Source organism: Lagopus muta, chromosome 5 (genome assembly GCF_023343835.1).
Source record: "Lagopus muta isolate bLagMut1 chromosome 5, bLagMut1 primary, whole genome shotgun sequence".
Lineage (NCBI taxonomy): Eukaryota > Metazoa > Chordata > Aves > Galliformes > Phasianidae > Lagopus > Lagopus muta.
In genome coordinates this window covers 31,875,885-31,896,439 of record NC_064437.1, presented here as the reverse complement: position 1 = coordinate 31,896,439, position 20,555 = coordinate 31,875,885, and the positions used below count along the sequence as shown (strand labels likewise).

The following is a 20,555-nucleotide window of genomic DNA, read 5'->3' as shown; positions in this document are numbered from 1 at the left end:
CTCATGCATTATGTTCAGTAAGCACAAGGATAAACAATGCAATAAAATCATAGGCCAAACAGAGCTGTTTCAACAGAGATGGCATCAAAGCCAAGCTAAATCACCGTCTCTGCTGAAAGGGCTGCTCAGCTTTCCATGGCAGTGAAAAACCACTGCAGTGGTTACATGACATTTTGAAAAACGTTAATAAAGAGTCAGCTATACATTGTGTAATTAGCAAGCATCTATGTCACGTTAAAATACATTAATTTAACTAAATTGGTAAGGAAGGAGACAGAGGTAGGTTTTGTACACTTGCAGAAGCTCTGCCCAAATCTGGCTATTGTTTGGCTGTAGTTGTAACCTACAAGATAAGTGCCAGCTGTGCCAGCCTGGGTCCAGTGAAACTTCAGTCTAGAAGTGGGAGCAGCTACGGCCTTGTCAATACAATGGGTAGCTTGAGTTTGGATTTGCTAATGCTGAGCTCCATAAATGTGCTTTGACTTTCACATGCCTATAAATCACAAGAAATTGCAGTGATGTGAGTGATGATACACAAGTCAGAACTGCTGCAATTGAAAGGGAGATTCCCCAGTGTTTTGTTAATTCTCATTCGAGTCATCTATGCTACGCAACTTGAGTTAGTATTTCCACCAATTCCAGAAATTAAATTATATCATCAAATATTGACCTTTTTCCTTCTGTCTGCTTAATGCCATTCCCAGGTTTGATTTTGATAATGGGCAATTAAACAGCATGTTGTTTTTCTTTTCTTCTGGGCTTTAGTTAACACTTTTTAGAATTCATGTAAAGAATGTAGGACAGAAGTGTTGCGTTAATTTACAGAAGTATATCAGAAGAAAAATTGCATGAAACATTGACATTATGAAAGATTTTTCCCCGCTTCTAATTGTCTGAATGAGTCACTTTTATTTAACATTTGTTACAGCAACAGAGAAGATAAAGTAAAGCTATTGCTGCCTAGTTTCAGCATGTTGGATACTGTTAAATAAGATGCACTGCGTAATAGTAAAATTTTATAGTTTATGCAAAATATATTAAGTCAAATTAAAACACAAGGAATAACAAGGATGACTCCAAATCAGAAACTGGAAGCAATTTGTTTTGGGAGCCATATCCTGCAGATCACCCAGTAAGGACTGGGAACAACCTTACAACATGGCTATAGCAGCTGCCCTTAGTGTTTAAAATAAACAAGAGTGGTCTTGGACCAACCAACAAATGATTACTACTTCCATGCCTAATTTATTCACTGATATTTGTTCTGATTCCCCCCTGAAGCCCACTCTCCCTTGAATCTTTTTGTTAACTCTCAATAAGGAGCTTAGCATTGATTATGTGATCCAAGCAAATTAACTACCTGTTTCTGATCAGGTGTGTTGGAGATATGCACATTTAATTCACAGCATAAAGAGGCAATACAGTTCTAAATCTGAAGACTTCTCCAGCAGTAAAGGAAATAAAGCTTATCTATGAATATGCAATTATGTTGCATGATAAACGTGAATTCATCTGTATACTAAATAAATAGGCGAAGAAATAACAATGTCCTACCAATGCTCTAGAAATCAAGTTAAATGTCAGCAGCTTTGTTTCTTAAAATCAGTGGCAGAGGTAGTACTTAGTACAGAGAAACACTTTCCCATAAACATTTATTAGGACTGGCTCCTATGATTGGCTTGTATTAAAAAAAAAAAAAAAAAAAGAAACAAGGAATGTCAAAAAACACCTTGCTGTACACAAGTTTCCTACAGTTAAATCACACGAGGCTACATTTTAAAGGGTTTTCTTAACAGTTTCTGTAGTGTTCAGTAACAAGCAATTTGTCAGGTCCAGAATGGAGAGCTATCTGAATACACTATATGGACAAACTGCCTTCAACTCATATTTTGCATCCAATTTACACATTTGCTTACAGGACAAGACTTTAGAGAGACTGACACTAATGAGATACCAGTTACAGCCAAGTAGGCAAGGCACAACTTCAGGCTTTCAAAATTCCTGACATATATTATACCTGCCCATCTCTGCTGTAATTCTAATGAGAGTAGCCTTTCCATAACACCTATTCTAAGGCTTGGTTTTGGCTTCTAATGTAAGTCTCCCATCACATCTGAAAAGAAATGGTATTTCCACGTGCCCTATTCTCTACCAGTGACCCAGGGCAGAAGGTTTCCTCTTTACACAATGCAGGAAACAAATGTTTTGATGGAAATCCGATCAAAGACATGTAAGCCTTGTTCAGAAATGAATTCATTTTTTCCCACATGACTCCTCTCATAGTCTTGACATGCTGGACTAGTCAACCATAATTGGGAGAAAAATTGTGAAGCTGTTCTTTTGGAAAAGAGCCTGGATATTGCTACCAAAAGACTCACAAACTCTGAACTCATTAGCTCTCAAAATTAAACACACTTACCTCTTCAAGGACATCTGCAAGCTTACTGAGTATCTCCTCAGGAAGGCTCTGGAATGTGGGAACACTGCAATACAAGAGAAATTTTAATTAATGCATAGCTCCCTATCTTTTTTAAACTCAGCTGCAGTTATTTCATTTGTATTTGGCCCTCATCGTTTGCGGCTGAACAAGAGGTCGGCAGAAAATCAACATACATCACGGGAATCCAATCTTCATCTACCAGCTCAGATGTATTTTTAAATGTTGACTTGTTACGACGGGAGACCACTCGTGGTAAACATCTGGAGAACCACTTGCAAAGCTGGTAATCAACTATGGCTCAATTAAGGATTTAATGGAATGAATATGTGCTGCAAATCTGTTCAGTCACATATATGACCGAGCAAATCTTTCCTGCTCCACCTCACCAGACGCAAACAAATAAATCAATAAACAGACCACAAATGCAAAAGGAATAACTCCAATCAGCAGCAGATAAAGGGAGAAAGATCCTTTCTTAGTTTCTCCTATGTTTCATAGTTTTTTTCTATGAGGAAAGGTTGAGGGAACTGGGCTTGTTGGAGAAGAGAAGGTGCAAGGGAGACCTCATTGCGACCTTCCAGCACTTGAAGGGAGTGTATAAACAGGAGGGGGAACGGCTGTTTATGAGGGTGGATGGTGATAGGACAAGGGAGAATGGTTTTAAACTGAGACAGGGGAGGGTTAGGTTAGATATTAGGAGGAAGTTTGTCACTCGGAGTGTGGTGATGCACTGGAACAGCATGCCCAAGAACTTTGTGGATGTGGTCAAAACTAGATATGATTCTATGAATGACTGAGACTACACAGACAAAAATGTGGAGTACAAAGGGTACAAAGACTGCAACAAAAAAGAACTGAATAGCAGTTAGAATTATTGAAGATCTCATCCAAGGCTTGCTTGTTCTCTTTTACCAAAGTAGAAACTTTTCCACTTTTTTTTTTTTTTTGGTAGAATTTCACTTGCCAGTATCTCCCACACCAGAGTTGACCTTCTGGTCAAGGTGGGAGAGAAATGCACCCATGGTCTACAGGCCTGAATTCTGGGAGGATGAGCAATGTGAAATTGACTGAGTCATCAAAATTCCCAGGTGACACCAAACAAAACACGTGGACACAATGTACATTTCTGAGGTAGGAAAGAACAACTCTAACCACTTTAACTAAAAAATGCCTGTCATCAGTAGCCTAATTAGCAATGCAACCACATGAGATATTAGCACAAACATAGCACTGAGATGCCATTGCTCTTTTGAGTTTTATTTCCAAGAACATGAGCTGCTTTATCATGCTTCATTGCAAAGCATATGCATAAGATTATGCTCCTAATATTAAATTTAGATCCCTAGTGTGTTGCTCTAGTCTCAGAAACATTGATGATCAGGTGCAGTTAGGAGGGAGTGGGCTGCTAGGGGTAGATCCCTGCAGAGAAGTAAATAAAACCTTAAGTAAATGAGATTTTTACTTCCACATCAGATTTTTCCTTCCCCACGAGATTTCACATTTTACTTTTGATCACATAACTGCATAGATATTATTCTCCATAACTTCCATAACTTTCCAGAAACCAAAAACTCACAAGGTTTTTGCAACGCAGAACTTGCTGCAGAGCAGGTCTTGTCTTCTGTCTGGGTAGTAATCACCCACCCAGGTTCTATGAGCCCAAAGCAGTTTCTAGATACACGATTTGGTGGCTGTTGGTGCATCCAGAAGAAATTCAGCCTTACAAAGAAAGGGAGGTCTGCAGACTTTGCAGAGAACATGCTAGCAAATAATACTCTGTCCGAGGCTAAGCTTCCTTGCCACGTCAAGTGCCCAGTGAACTTAATTTGCAATTACAATTAAAGCAGAATTTGTTTTTATTAACTTAAATGTATGCCACACTGCTGTGGAATTAAAACATATTTCCAGGCTTTCTATTTATTAAAAACAGAAACAGCAATGTATATATATTAATATGTATTAACAGCAGAACTGAATTGAACAACTTGATGCAGAAAAAAAATTGTGATTATTCAGGCTCTCAACTTTTTCTTCTTCCTTTGAAAGCACTCTTTTTCAATGGAAAAGCAATGCAACAGACCACAAAACAACTAAAAAGGCATTATGTGATGCCCAGGCCTAATTATAGAACAAAAGCTTATTTCAAAAACATTTGCATTTCCAAGTAAGTAGCAAACTAATAGAAGGTAACATTCAAAAACATCCAGGCAAGTTCTACTGTGGTTGCATCAGAGCATTCCCAAACTGGGGGACAACCTCACTGCAAACAATTTTTTTGTTTTATTGCTTTTGTTGTTTGTTCTTTTTTTTTAAAAAAAAAGCTTATTACATCCTGTGAATCTGTGCAACCCATAGAAGGATAGCAGAGCACATTCATTATAGCCCAAACGTGAAAAAAATATGGGAACAGCAGGAAAACTCTGAAAGAATTAAAAGTCTTATTATGGAAATCTTAGGATATTAAATAAACAAGAAAAATTGCCTAAGAGAAAAGCTTCTAACTTTAACACAGCAAGAGAGAAAATGAACTTGTAGAATACAACAAATTCCAACTACATTATGCCAAAGAGTTCTCAAAAACACATCATGGATTTAGTGGAGGTGGCAGTACAGCCAAATTGTAGTGGGGCTTCCTTGGAGGAAGTTATACAAAACTGCCCATCACTGCAGTCCAATATATATCCCCAAAAAACATGAACCAAAAAAACCCAAACTGTTTCAAACAAATGCCTTGGTGAAAAATCAGTGAGAAAACATTTACTGGCCTGTTAGAAATACATTATGAATCCAGATATATAGAGCTGATGGTAGAATGGATAAAAAAAAAGATTCCAAAAGTGCTGAAGAATATAACACAGTATTGACACAATGTAACACAGTATACTTTATTTGCCAATTTAAAATAAGATATACTCCCGTTTTCCTCATGACAACATTAAACAGAATCCTAAATTAGATCCTTATCTCCTTCCAAAATCTGCCTGCATATGAGGACTGATATTTTGAAAAGTACTTCCACTCATCGATACCTGCACTCACGTGAAAATAAAGCCTCAGCTTAGAGGAAAACATCTGAGTAGCACACTACAGCAGAGTAGAAAACATATACTGCAAAAGCATAAAGGAGCAGAAGGCACCAAAGTAAGAAATCTTTAAAGATTTTGTAGCACAGCAACAAGTAAGCAGAGTTACATTCTACATTGTGAAACTTCAGTCTGAAAACAGAACATCCAGCATTTCAATTCAGATATATCCATTATTTATGATAGAAGAAATCAAAGTAAACATGGCTCAATTCCATTATGAAATGATCTATCCTGTGTCCATGACTAAAAATGCAGAATTAAGTAAACCCAAACTTGCCCTATGAAGTGTTTTTAACCCCAGTCCTTAAAAAAATAAACTTAAGTAATGAAAGCTTTAAAACATCCAGGTGATGTTCTCTGCATAACCATCACCTACATAGTGAAAGAACCGCATCTTCCACAGACTGGATGCCAACAACGTGTGCAGCCTTGCCTTCAAGCTGCGTTTGCCACAAGTCTGAAAACCCTGTCCTAGGAACTTCCTCCAGCTGCCTTGTATTCCCAATAATGAAGAGCACTGAATATGTTATTGAAAGGCAAAGATCTACATTCAGACACAACTCAGGGAGAGGCATGTATCAGCATCCCTTCTTGTTCATCCTGGCTGAACACCCTGGGCACTCCTAGGTCAGACAGAAGGTGACCAGGGCCTTTTCTGCTGCCTAATCCTTTAAACATATTTTGAGAAAAAAGTGGGTGAGTGTTTCATTGCAGAAGATGCTCCAGCTCTGCTGCAAACTCCCCTGTGATGCAAAGAGCTGGTTGGTGATCAACACCACAGTACGTAATGCTTGTAACAGCAACAGTTTAAAAAAAACACAATCATAAGAACTTCTGCCTACGTTATGAGATTAATGACATAAATCTGGGTATGGAATAAAGACACTGAAGTTCTATTCAGCTGCAGTCTCCCCCTACTCCTCAAAGTTTTTTATAGTGACATGGGTACTCAAAAATGTTTCTACTACTCACTAGTAGAATGATTCCATTCCACTAAAGGAACCACTACCCATTCTACTACTATTTTATATGCTCCATCTACAAAAATACACAAAACCCACCCGAAGAGCAGCCATCCTACAATGCTACTTTTTAGAACACAGTGAGGATAACCAGATTACTACCCAGGGTTTTCTGCCTGGTTAGTGGCTTCATGGCTCAAGTCTGCATAAGCAAATTGAGTTTTACAGCAAATGGCAATAAACCTTCATGTTTTTAAATCTATACACAAACACAACAATGCTTTATTGCTTCCTGTCCCTAGCTTTGCTAGACTTTCCTTTGACTACAAAACAGAACTGAACTAGCTGCATTGGTGGAAGAGCTGCTCAAGCTGGCAATGAGGTAACTTTTTGTTAGCTATACCCCATGGTATTCAGCTGTGGAATGTTTTGTACTTGACAATCCATAGACCTTGTGAGGGCACTGTGGGGAATTACTTGCTGTCAGTAGGAAATGCAGAGCAGCTTTCCTCCTGGCTCTGGAAGCTAACAGGGAGCTCAACATGTTAAACAGAGGATGCCAAAACAGGGAAAAACAAGTGTGCAAAAATGTCCATGAGGAACCTCTGTCCAAATACAAAAGCAAAGACATTCCCAATTTGAAAGGGGGTAGAAGGAGGCTCAAAAGGTCATGTCTTGATCTGCAGAGATCTGTAGCCTCTGACTTAGATGCAAGCAACATTCCCTGTTACCAACACCTACGATCTGCAGGGAAGTACATGAAGTAGGTGACTGCGTAACTTTTCATTCATCCCAGGGGACTACCCCAGTACTAAGCTAGCATGGGCTTCCAAATTTTCCTGGCTGCAATCCAAGGGGCTGATTCTATCCAAAGAAACACTCCATGGCACAGATGCCAGCACTCCGACAGACAGTGCATCTGTTCTGACACGCGTGAGAATGGTGCAGGGTCCTTGGCTGTGTGTTGTATTCAGCCCAACACAAAAGCGGTTATTCACTTTCTAAATGCACTTCAAGATGTGTTTCCTCAGCTTTTAAAGGGTGTTCATTAGAAGTGTTCATCTAGTTTTGCAGTCAGCAGCCCTTATGGGTTAACGGAGAAACAAAGGCTTTATCTTTTATTACTGGTTGGCACTGTAACAAATGCAGTTGTTGCCACTGTTCTCTGCCTTAGGCCAGATGGGTAAGCATAGTTTAAAAATCAAAATAAATCAGCAACAAGGAATGGAGTCTGTCTGCATTCCCTGAAATTCCTTTTGCACCCAGCTGGAATGAAAGTTGAAAAATGCTACATGTTTTTGCTCTTTCTTTACCACATTTGAGATGCCCCTAAAGCACTGCCTCTCCTCTCTGAAAGAATGGAGAATAAATCTTACCTAATAGAAGCTGCCTCTTGATTTAGGATTTTCACATAAAACGTTTTCAGCAACTAAAGCTAGAAACGTTCTATAACAGGCAGCCATCCAGAGCCATCAAGTTGTGTCAGATATGAACTACTAGCTCTGCCATGGTCTGGCCTTAACAAAAGAGCTAAGAAACTTGTTTCTGGCCTTATTGGAAACACTTAGAAAAGTCACTGTGAAATCATTTATGTTATCTTCTCTTTGCCTTCTTAAACTGACACGTACTGCTCCAGACAACCCTCACATGGCTCCAGGGCACAAAGGGTAGCTTACCTTTCCACTTTGACATCTGTCCTGAGAGACGGCTGGTGCTGGTTCAAGTGAGATCGTACCGAACCACAGAAATGCAGGGGTTGGAAGGGACATCAAGGCATCATCAAGCCCAACCTCTCTGCTAAAGCAGGAACCCTATAGCAGGTCACACAGGTAGGGATCCAGACAAGTCTTGAATGCCTCCACAGAAGGAGACTCCACAACCCCTCCGGGCAGCCTGTTCCAGTGCTCTGTCACCATTATAATAAAAAAGTTAATATGGAACTTCCTGCGTTCAAGTTGCAAGCCTCCTTGTCCTATTAATGTTTATTAATATGTAAAGGGAGGTGGGAGGCAAATGGATGAGGCCAGGCTCACCACCGAGAAGAGCCTGGTCTCATCCATTTGCCTCCCACCTCCCTTTAGATATTTATAAACATTAATAAGATCCCCCCTCAGTCTTCTTTTCCCCGGTCTGAACAGACCCAAGTTACTCAGCCTTTCCTGATATGGGAGATGCTCCAGGCCCTTTATCACCTTTGTGGCCCTCCACTGGACTCCCTCTAGGAGACAGAAGATAATTTCAGACAGATAGAATAAAATCTCTACAGTGTTCTGGCACTGCTTTTGAAGAAGCTACATTGCTCCCACATCACACCTACATGTTATGGGACAAACTCTGTTCCTGTCACGTGCACTAACAGCCATGTATAGGGAGGAAAAAAAAAAGAAAAAAAAGACTTAAAGGAATAAACCCTAACCTAAGCCAGCAAGGAAGAGCAGTAATACCAAGAAAGGTTTGATTCTATGTTCTGCAATATGACATTTTGTTCCAGTATAACAAACAGTTGCATAAAAATATAATTTCTCTTTTCCATTAGATAATGAGTATTCCTTGGAGGATAAACTTTCTTTCCACTACACGGAATGGAGTAGGAAGGATAAGTTCAGAAAAGGCTTATTTACTTCTCTAGAAACACAGTATTTACTTATTACATATGCAATTGGTAAGTCAAGGCTAGCTTTCCTGAAGCAATTTCCTGCACATTTTGCTAATCTTAAACACTATTAGTGGAAAAAAAGACAGGGAAATGGAAAACGACATTCACTCACACTTGCACTAATTACACTTACGTTTGGCCTTGAAATGAGTGCAAATAACACAACTTCAGAAAGAGTGAATAAATTTGTTCGACAGTTGCCACTTTGGTCCTCTTTGTGGACCCATTCCTGGGATCAGTTCCCTAGACCCCTTTAAGGTTGGTCTCTTCTGAGACTGGTTTCTCAAATAGAGCCATCTGCATTGGTATGACCGAGGCCTCCCCTGCTGGGATCCCTTTGATGCACTGGGTACTGGTCATCGTAATAGTACATATGTACGTACATGACCCCTCCTGTAATACCGTATTGGTAAGTATAACCTACTGCGAGTCTACTCCTGATAAATACAACTTATCATAAAGCATATCTGCTGCTACAGGATAGACAAGTTTGTAATCTCTAAGTATTTTCACTACCAGAGTATTACTGATGTTTAATATGCTATATATACTGCTATATTATGATTTCTAGTATCTCTGAGTACCTTATTACTACTTCTAATTGCTGCTACAATTACTCTGTACTACCTGTGCGCCACCTAACCCATGCTTTTTTGGATTTTGATGTCTGGTTGCATAATAAGAGTTGTAATGCACATAAAGATGGGCAGGATGCACATCAAAGCAAAATAACTGATTTCTTTTTTCTTCTGAAAAACGCCAAGTAAAACACCAAGTGTTCACTTACTTTAGATATATTTACTCAAGATTATTAATCTTCAAAAGGGCAGTTGCTACAAATTCTCAATAGCAATGACTACTTTGGGAATGTCAATAACCCTGAGGGTGCACATTTTTGGTCACCCAGTTCAAGTCAGAGTATTCATATTGCCAGTAGCGCTACTCTTCTGTCAGCACTTGCTGCAGGAAACCTAATACTATTACCTTTCAAACACACCATCATTTATCTTTTTTTTCCTGCTGTAGCAGTTGCTATTTCTTCATATTTGCAAATCAAATTATATCGATAATCCTAAAGGAAAGCTTCTGTATCTTCCAACTCGCTAATCTTTTCTAAAAATATTATACACACTATTAAAAATTTTGTGGGAAATGAACACTTATTCTTCAGCCTGCATGGAAAATCCCAAATTAGTGCATTTGGCTTAATTTCTTCTTATATGAATCTAAACTGAAACAACAAAAGCATCACTGTGGCACTGGAATAAAGTCCAAGTGTATCATGAAAACCATCATTTCACACAGGATGCAAATACCATGACTAGAAAATTAAAGATGCTTGCTACTGACTCTTGTGCTATCTCAAAAGAGATTCTTAAACATCAACTAATATTTTGAAAACAACTTTGCACTGTAAATTCTAAAGAAGCAAACAGTTGTATTTGCATGCATAGTTCATTTTGTCACATTTCTGCAAATTGGATATTTACATCGTCTTCAAAAACAATTTAAGCCAAACATTTGGTTTCTAACAGATGTCAACTGCACTTGACAGCAAACTGTCATAATAATATATCTTTCATGATGATACTGACGATACTATTTCCAAATCACACACACTGTTATGCAACGTTTGCTGCTCTTACACTGTTCTGATGCTGCATCCCACCTACCTCCTTTGATCCAGCACCATTAAACCAACATATTAAAAAGATCATTGTTTTCTGCCTTAAAAATTACATGCCTGCTAGGAAAAGAACAGCACATCGTGTAAATGTTTTTAAGATTATCAGAATCACAAGCATTTTACATTCTCCCAGGCAACTTAACACCTGCTGAAAGACTGGTGGGCATTTTAGTGCCACCAAGCCAAAGGGACCTGAAAGTTGGGACTGTACAGTGGATTTCCAAATAAAAGGTACTCCCTGACACAGCCGTTGTGATTCACAAACCTATGTGATTCATAAAGCAGGCATTAAAATACCTAAACGTTCTTGTTTGTTTTTTCATTTTTTTTCTTTGTTATTAATTACTACAAAAAGAGTTGAAAGAGTTTCTGCACTAGTAGAAATCAATTATATGGGATAACTCTGGTCAGACTGCAACTTGAACACTGTGTTTGGTGTCAGGCCCCTCACTACAAGAAAGACATGTTGGCCCTGGAGCATGCGAGGAGAAGGGCAACGAAGCTGTGCGGAGCACAAGTCCAATGGGGAGCAGCTGAAGGAACTGGGGTTGTTCAGTCTGGAGCAGAGAAGGCTCAGGTGAGACCTCATTGCTCTCTATCACTATCTGTAAGGAGGTTGTGGTGAGGTGGGAGTTGATTTCCTCTCCCAGGTAGCAGAGATAGGATGAGAGTGGTCAGGCAGTGGAACAGGTTGCCCAGGAAAGTGGCGAAATTGTCATCCCATCCCATTTAAGGAAAGAGTGGAGATAGTACTCAGGGACATGGTTTAGTTTGCAATACTGGGGGTAGGTGGATGGTTGGACTAGATGACCTTAGAAGTCTTTTCCCATCTCAGTGATGAAGGGAAGGGAGAAAGAAAGGAAATTCTGTGCAGCATGTTCCTGCATGCCAATTCACATGGCTGACCCTGTGGGGTGGTTTCACACTGATGGACAGCTAAAATCCATTATACCACTCTCAGAAAAAATATGGAAAAAATATGATGAAAAAGGGCTCAAGAGTTGAGATAAGGACAGTGAGATTGCTCTGCGCAGTGTTGCACATAGAGCACCTCCTGCCCTCCTACTGCACTGACCTTGGCATCTGCAGCGCTGCTTCCCTCACATTTTCTCTCTCCTCGTCCCCAGCTGCTGTTGCACAGCAGTTTTTCCCTTTTAAAATCTGCTTTCCCAGAATCACAGCCAGTGTCGCTCCTGGCTCAGCTTGGCAGCAGCAAGTCCCTTCTGGAGCCAGCTGTAGCTGGCTCTGATATGGCATGGGGCAGCTCTACGCTCACAGAGGCCAGCCCTGCAGCCCCTACTACCAAAGCTTCGATGTGCAAAGGCAATACTCTGTGTCTGGCCGTGCCATCAATTGCTAGATGCAGTAAAAAGCAGAACTGACTAGGGGCAATTTTGAACTTCTCAGTCTGGATCAGTGCGCCTTCACAGAGGGACAAATCCAAACAAAAGCATTTTTGATCAGCAGATCATTACCAAAAATAGTCCAAGAACTGACTTAGTTACCTCCTCCTCAGAGAAACAAATTATGAAAAAGGCAATGGAATCCAGAAACAGCTCAGTCCTCTTCATGGTGCAGACCTATATCAACTAGGCTTGCATGGAGATAAGAGAACAGTATTATGTCAAATAATCTTGGAGTGTTTGACGGAGGTTTTTCAGACCTTGCTACAGTCAGAGTATTGTGGCAAACCCCAGGTAGTTCAGCAAGTATGAAAGACAGCTTCTAACCCAACAGATCAAAGGGCAAAAACCCACTTATTCCTAATTTCTAAACTGTACAACCACAGACCAGAGTTAAATTACTACTCAGTTGGAGACAAAAGAAGAACACTGACTTGAAGTTTTGCCCGAGGCAAAAATACACTGCCAGCAAATCCCTTCCTATTTTAAGAAAAATCATTCTCTCATCAGTGTACTCATTTGCTGGTCACAGCAGAAAGGATGGCACACGCATTATTGATTTGGGTGTGTAATTCGGGACATTCATCCTTTGTGAACCTCTGAAGGCTAACAGATGGTGGGTCATCTTTTAATTCCTGATTTCTAATGGCTTTTATTCATACTCTTGGAACAGCTGCTGCTGTTGCTCTTCATCTTTTTGTGGAAGTCTGTTATCCCTGGATGCCTTTTCATAGATGTTTGGCTGAGTAGAGTTTGGACCTGATTGAAATATATGATACTATTGTATGTTTCAGGAAACTTAGCAGACCAAATACCATTAAAATGCCTCTAAAGCTGTAAATGGTACACCTTCCTTTCTCCAGGATAAGTTTCAGTCTTGTCATTAAAGAAAAGGGAAGAATAATTTAATCTTTGAGTTTATAATGCTGATTTTTTTTTCTCCCATCAGTAAAATCCTTGCATCACAGGAGTCAAAATTTGCTATGTACAATAAACCTCAATAGCATTTTTTTTTTGCACTGAAAATGAATCACAGCTGAAAGCAAATTAAATGTTGAGAATTTTCAAGTGGCTTAGATTGTATTGGAGAAATAATCAAATAAGACTGACAGATACAAAATAAGGTCTGAAAATTCAATTGTTTAAGAAAATAACCTTGAGAATATCGCAAACAGGCAAGAAATACAACCAGTTTCAAAAAAAAATTGACAACAACAAAAAACATGCCGGGAAGATTATTTCAACTGTTAAATACAACTCTATTCATTGCTGTCAAGCAATCACTATTTACCTCTTCTTCTGTATTTTCTCAAACGCATCTCGGTGCTGTAACCCTAAAATTGGCTCCTAGATTTTTTGAGCTCTCTCTCTTAAGACCAGATGCAACCCCACGTTTGAGCTCATCCCAAACTGGGAGCATGGAGTCCAACTGACATTACTCTCAAACTGGAGCCAAAATATGCCTTGGGTTTGGATGAACAGTAGAAAGAGCTTGGACCCAGCCCGATGGGTGCATCTGCAATGTACTCCAGTTGCAAAATGGTTTGGAGAATGGGGGAAATTTCTTGGCAGTCAGTAAGACAGATGGAGAGTGGTTCAGTTGACCCATGTAATGGTCACTCTTGTACTTGAGGGAAACTCTTGGGAAATTACTGGGTGTTATTGTACCAACGCATGTTGGATCTGTTCAGCTGCATTGTGGCTTTTTGAAAGCTCAATTTGTCTTTCTCCACTTGAATGGCAACAGATGTGTAACTTTGCTCTCTATCGGGTGCATCTTATTTTTCCATTATTCTTTTTCTACTGTAGCATGAAAGCTTCACTAGCTCCTATCAATTTGTTTAATTAATTGCTATTCAACATATGAAATATCAGCAGTCTACATAAATGTTTCTGTATGCCAAAAATGAATTTCAGTGGGAATGCTAATGAACTCTCTCCATGAAAAGATGACCCACTTAGTAGATAAGGGAAAGGTTGTGGATATGTTTACCTGGATTTTGGTAAAGCATTTTAGTAAATATTCTTTCTCACAGTATTCTCAAGGTTTTGGATGAGTAACTATTTGCTCAGTAAAAAACTGGCTGTGCAGCCAGGCCCAAAGCATCACTGTGAAAAAAGTTAAATCCGTTTGGTAGCCAGACACAAATGGTGATCCTCAGGGCTGAGTATTTGGGCTGGTTTTGTGTCATATTTTGCCCAACAATCTTGATGAGAGGAGATCAACTGCCTCCTCACTAAGTTTGCAGACGACTCCAAGCTGAATGAGAGTGCCTGAAGGAAAAAAGGTTCTACAGAGGGATCTGGATGGGTTGGATGGGTGGGTCACATCCAGCTGTTTGGCGTTCAGCAGGATTGGTACTTGGTGCTGTACGTGGGTGACAACAACCCCAAGCAGTAATAGAGGCCCAGGGAAGAATGGCTGGAAAAGTGCCCATAAGAAAAAGACTTGAGTATGCTGGTCTATGGCCAGCTATCGTGAGCCAGCAGTATGGCCAAAGAAGACCAAAAGCCTTCTGCATCAGAAGCAGCATGGCCAGCAGAGCTTGGGAAATGACTGTCCACCTGCATGCAGTACGTGGCACTAAGTGACATGCTTCAGAGGTGGGACTTGATAATTCAGAATAAGGTCTGTATTTGATTATCTTTAAGATCTTTTTCAAACTAGGCATTTTCTGATTCTATTTCAATCTTTCTGAGCTGATAAGACCTTTGATACTCAATGATCTTCTGTTCACAGTTAAAGCTCTAACACCTTTCCACTTGTCACGTTTTGAAAGAGTGATGAAAACAGTATTGAAGTTCAAGTGTTTGTGAATTTTTAGCAGGTACTCCTTCAGCCAACATGGTTGATATTTAGACAGATAATACATGGGAAAAGCAGGATGCAAAGACTCCTGTTGTACACGGGGAAAAAAAAAACAGAATGGAAATTTGACACTGAAATTAGCTGAAGAGCATGTCAGTGAAGTACAAGCCACTAAGGAGGCAGATCCAAAAGGTTAGAAGTTGATATACTCATTTTTTGTTTTGAATCTTTACCCTGAGTCCCGTAACACAGGATGTGTTTTTCTGCCCCTTTTTGCACGTGGCAACGTCCAGTGAGCCTGGCTATGAGCACAGCCTGTCCTAACAAAAGTGAATATTGGACTCTCTCAAAAGTTATTTTAAAAATATAATTTACGTCAGCCTGTTTCGTTGGGTTTTTCTTCACAGAGAGCAGGTTGTCAGGATAAGATTATGGCTCTGGCTGACAATGGCAAATTGGCTGATTTACTTTGATTTATTGAAGGCCATGTGGCATCTTGATTAAAAGTACCATTATGTATTTTTAGAAGGGAACACTTCAGATTAATTAAAATCTGACTCATTGATAGGTATCAAAAGATAGTTAAAATAAGTGAGCAATGGCTGTTTGAAAGGACTTTCCATAAATCTATTGCTCGTTCACTGTCATTTCTGTTTCACTGATGATCAATCATCAAGTTTGCAGATAAGGCAATTTACACCTCTCAGGTGATTAACACTTATCAAAATGCCCTTTCAAAGCCCAGCTATTCAATAACTCATTTTTGGAACAGGCACGCAGATCATAACCACAACATCACAGCAAGCACACAAGCACTGAGTTAAAACAAGATAGTCAGGTACTCCCAGATAACCTCCTCCAAAAAAAAAAAAACCAGAAAAAAAACCCCACACCTCAGCTACTGTTGGTTAAAATAACAGCACACAAACTATGAGAGACACCACTTCCAAGGCTGAGACAGCCCAGCAATACTGTGTCCTATTCCCGTATACCAAAAGAAAGAAAAATACTAGGAAATCCCAAGGGATATGACAATAATTAGCCTAATCACTGTGCAGAAGGGGTACCTTACTGTTGGATACACAATAATTTATTTTTATTTACTGGCACTGGAATAAAATTAGACACTGAATATTTCTAGCATTTTATAGATAAAGGAAGGTAAGGTCTAGTGGAAATACAAATCAGATAAACAAACAGAGATTTGATTTAACTTCCCAGTTTCCAGCAACGAGGCAAGATTTATCTATTTTTCAAATAAAGTTTCCTTTTTTCCCTCTATCAAATAATTGGTGGCATATATCTGCCTGTGGAAGCTGCAACAGATCTCAATGGATAAGGAGACCATCATTTTAGGTTGTCCTTCAGACACCCAAGACCCCAGACCCCATCAAGACAGTCTTGAACCACTGCATCTCACACAGCTGCCTAATCCATGGAGCAGAGAGTTCTGGGGAGTAACTCAATTTCCAAAGCTTTGTACCTGCTGAAACCTCATATTTACAGCAAGTGTAAAGAGAGCTTTGTTACTGACACTTCTAAAAATCAAAACATTTTGTTCAGTGATAGCAAAGACTCCCTCTCTCTCTCTCTCTCTCTCTCTCTCTCTCTCTCTCTTTCTCTCTCTCTCTCTCTCTCTCTCTCTCTCTCTCTCTCTCTCTCTTACTCTTAGTTTTGTAATGAGATTAAATGAATACCTCGATGATGGTTTCTGATATCTTTGCTCCCATTGATATATTTGCAGCCATATATATGGCTGGACCTATAACATAATAATGTTATATGACTTGAATGGTTCCCCATAAGCAAACAACTTGGCATAACTAAGAAGTTTCTACAATCGAAGCACGGTTCACACATGAAGGGTGAAAATTCACTGAAACATTATAATGACCTGCTATCTTAAAGCAGAGAGGAACAAGAGCTTTTGGATCCCAAGTGCCAGTTGAGTGCAAATCCCACTACCCCAGACCTCAGACGCCCTTTCAATGAGATCTGTACCATTTATATTCTAGAAATGTTTCGGCTTTTTTGGCTCCGTATTTACTGTCCCTCCGAGGACATTTTAACTTAAGTTTGATTTTTTTTCCTTCATCTAAAGCATGGGTGTCTGACCTTTTGGCATGCTTGGACTGCATTAAGGGAAGAGGAATTATCTTGGGCCACAGATAAAATATACAATGTAGTTAATGTATATAATGACAAAAACTTGTTCTATTTTTATTTAAAAAAAAAAGAGGCAGCAACAAAAACATAAAACTAGCAGGTTGGACATGTTTGGTTTAAAGCTTAATTCATCAACATAATTCCTGTAAGTATGTTCTGTCATATCATTTTTGTTGTATACAATACCCTGCTTTTTCTACACTTCAAAATACATGTTTCAAATTGCACTGTGAACTGCTGGGGCAGATTCTCTTCTTTCTCTTGTCTTGAGTTGTAGAAACAACTATGATGGCTTAACAGTGGATAGATGAAATGTAAATTATCCTTTCCAACATACATTACCTTATATTTTTTATTATTTTATTTTTATTATTTTATATTTATTATTTTATATTTTATTATTGTCCAAAAGAATATTCTACTCAAATCCCACAGTTCAAGTCGGTCTGGTGATTACTGTCCTTAGTTTTCAGTAATCTAAGAATTGTGTTTATTGGCAAGATGCTTGTGTGATATTTCCAGAGACAGTACATAATTGAATTTAAAATGTATTCTTGATGTTCACAGAAGCAATAAAACTGTCACCTTCTGCCTGCACATTAAAAATTTATCCCTTGAAAGTAGAGGACAAACACATAAAAAGATCATTACTATTTGCAAATGTGCAAAGGATACAGAAAAACAATGCTAGTCTCAGGCTGGAAGTTAAAACATTAAGCAGATCCAGACCGAAGTGGGAATATTTATTAAACTATTCTGAAGTCACTAAAGAAGAAAATGCTCCCCTTAGTAACTTCACTAAGTCCAATTTACTTTATTTCAAAAACGTAATTCCTGTAAGAATGTAGAACCTTTATGAAATTAGAATTAGTTCCCCAAAGTAAAAAAAAATGTTTATGTCACTACTTTTCTGATATACATATGGAGCCAAAAGACACTATCAGCATTTCAAACCTATCCCTACTCAGAACAAAACTTCAGTTTACACACACACACCAGGTTCAGAAACCTATCACTGTCTTGCAGCAGATAGGTGTTTCCATGGACCTGGGACAATGGAGATGCCATTGTCTTTTTTCCTTCTTCTAAAGTGATGTCCATGCACACCTTCTAGTTTTTTCTTCTTCCTTTCTGCTTCATATACCTCTGTTCAGCTTTTTTTTTTTTTTTTTTTCCACACCTGGATTTATATTAAAATCACTGAAAGCTCCAAGCTAATCTGTGCCAGGGGACTGGGAATGAGAATACATTCAGAAAATCCAACAATTTTTTGCTGTCTTGAGCACTCTTCTGGTCCTTAACCACAAGCAACTGGCTCTTAATCATGATGTTTTTAATTCCCTTCTTAATTTTTTTTTATCTATTGCTAACAAGGAAATACACATCCTTGTGGACCCTGCTCAATGCTCCTTTTTTTGCTTGCTCAGAACAAAACAACATTAACAGGTAATGAAGCACATCACGAGTCATTACCCCAAGACTCCTGGGACACTTCTGAAAAACAAGAAACAAATTCAAATCCATCTTCTGCTCATATGGATTATTTCTTAGTAAGGGTGAAATATTGTGTATGGCCTTTTTTTCCAGTATCAAAATTGACTGAATTTGGTTATTGCAACCCAGGATCAAACCCCAGTTGTTTCACTGCATTGTATTTGAAAGCCTGGCTGAGAGCCATCCAGAAAGTACATCCAAGCTGATGGGCTTTCCTCCTCTGCCTGCCTTAATTCAAATGCAAACGCCTCCAGGAATACAGATGCTCTTCAGTATGTAGAATGTTTTATGCTCCACGCTGTTGTGGTGCTGAAAGCTTGTTATTCCTAAAATACTTTGTAGAGTTATTTAAACATACAGAGCTGGAAATGATTTAAGCTAGCAGAATATTTTAGTTCATGCTCCAGCAGCAGGTAAGGTTGCTGTAGGTAGTTTGTATCCCCAGCTTGACACCACTTTGCACTTTCATCTTCTCACCCTCATTCTGAGTAATCATTTTCTGACTGAATTCAAGCTAACAGGAGATCTTATCTTTGGGTAACACCATCTAGATGCAGTTGATACCTTTTAAAGGGAAAAAAAACAACCACCAAAAACACTGGAGGAGCCACCTCTCCAGATCCTCATGACAAAAAAAAGCCATCATTCCAAAAGAAAAATGAACCCGAAACATTATTTTGATTAAAACTCAAAAATTAGAATCATAGAATCATTTGGATTGAAAGGGATGCTATCGAGTCCAACCCCCCTGCAGTAATCAGGGACATCTACAGCTCCATCGGGTGCTTAGAGCCTCATCCAGACTGATCTTAAATGTGGCATCCAAAAATTACTTAGGAAGGATATGTATTTACTCCTCCAAATGAACAACTGTATTACAACTTAGTGATGCCATTTTGGCCATTCAAAAAACTATTCTCAGGGACTGTCACACTTTACCATGTAGTTTTGATTGGAAGACCTCAGGAAAATGCTTACACCATGGAAACACTCCTCTCTCAGCCTTTGCTGAGGAACTGCTCCATGTGCATGGAAATTATCTTAATTAATGGCCTCAAAAAAAAAAACCAGCTCATGGGAGCTAAAGACTCCTGAGATCAAGACCAAGCACAGTAAATACTTGTATTTCTTTGGAGAGTCTCTTCACTAGGAATCTCCTCACCAAGAGATATTAAGGAATGCCCCACAGCAAGTATCTGACTGTTCCATGGTTACAGCATTATCCTGAGAAACAGGATCTGGGTCAGCCCAAGAAAGAGGAAAGAACTCAATCTATCAGATACAAACCCATGTCCTGTGACTCAAAGCAGACTGAAGAGTAGAACTCTACTTTACTCTGATTTGCTGAAGCTCCTGCACTCACACCTTGTGTCACTTTCTCTGCAAGCTCCCAAATAGGAGCCATATTTGTTTTGTTCAAACCAACACAAACTCAGCAGTTTCAGTTCAGTGAAGGAGAAAATAAAGCTCATTAAAAACCTTTCCTTCTGTTCACCAAAAACCCCTCTATCCCAGTGTATGGGAACTGCTGAGTCACGGCCTGAACCTCTGATTGATCACCTGAGGTGAGCCATGAGTCAGCCAGAGGAGCACAGGTGAAGGCAATTCACCTGTGCTGCTGGAAGGGGTGGAGACAGGCTCCACCCTTCCTGGACCTATTTAAGAGCTGGCTACCAGAGGGGAAGGATCTCTTCTGGAGATCCTCCTCTTTGGTATCTTCTAGTGAGCTCAACCCAAGGGTAAGCTCTTCTACTTATTCTCTTTTGTGATCCTTGTTTGCTTTGCCTTACTCTTTTAATTATATTGCAATTATAACATCTTGATATCTATTGATTATACACAATTGTATTGT

General features: G+C 39.3%; 1 protein-coding gene across 3 annotated transcripts in view; it reads right to left on the bottom strand.

Moving 5' to 3' along the window:
* Positions 1-20,555, bottom strand: part of PRKG1 (protein kinase cGMP-dependent 1) — a 391,794-nt gene that overhangs the window by 141,898 nt on the left and 229,341 nt on the right. For all 3 annotated transcript variants that reach the window (XM_048946671.1, XM_048946672.1, XM_048946674.1), the window contains one exon: positions 2,420-2,483. In XM_048946671.1, coding sequence (XP_048802628.1) covers positions 2,420-2,483 — 64 coding nt within the window. The remainder of the gene's footprint in view (positions 1-2,419; positions 2,484-20,555) is intronic.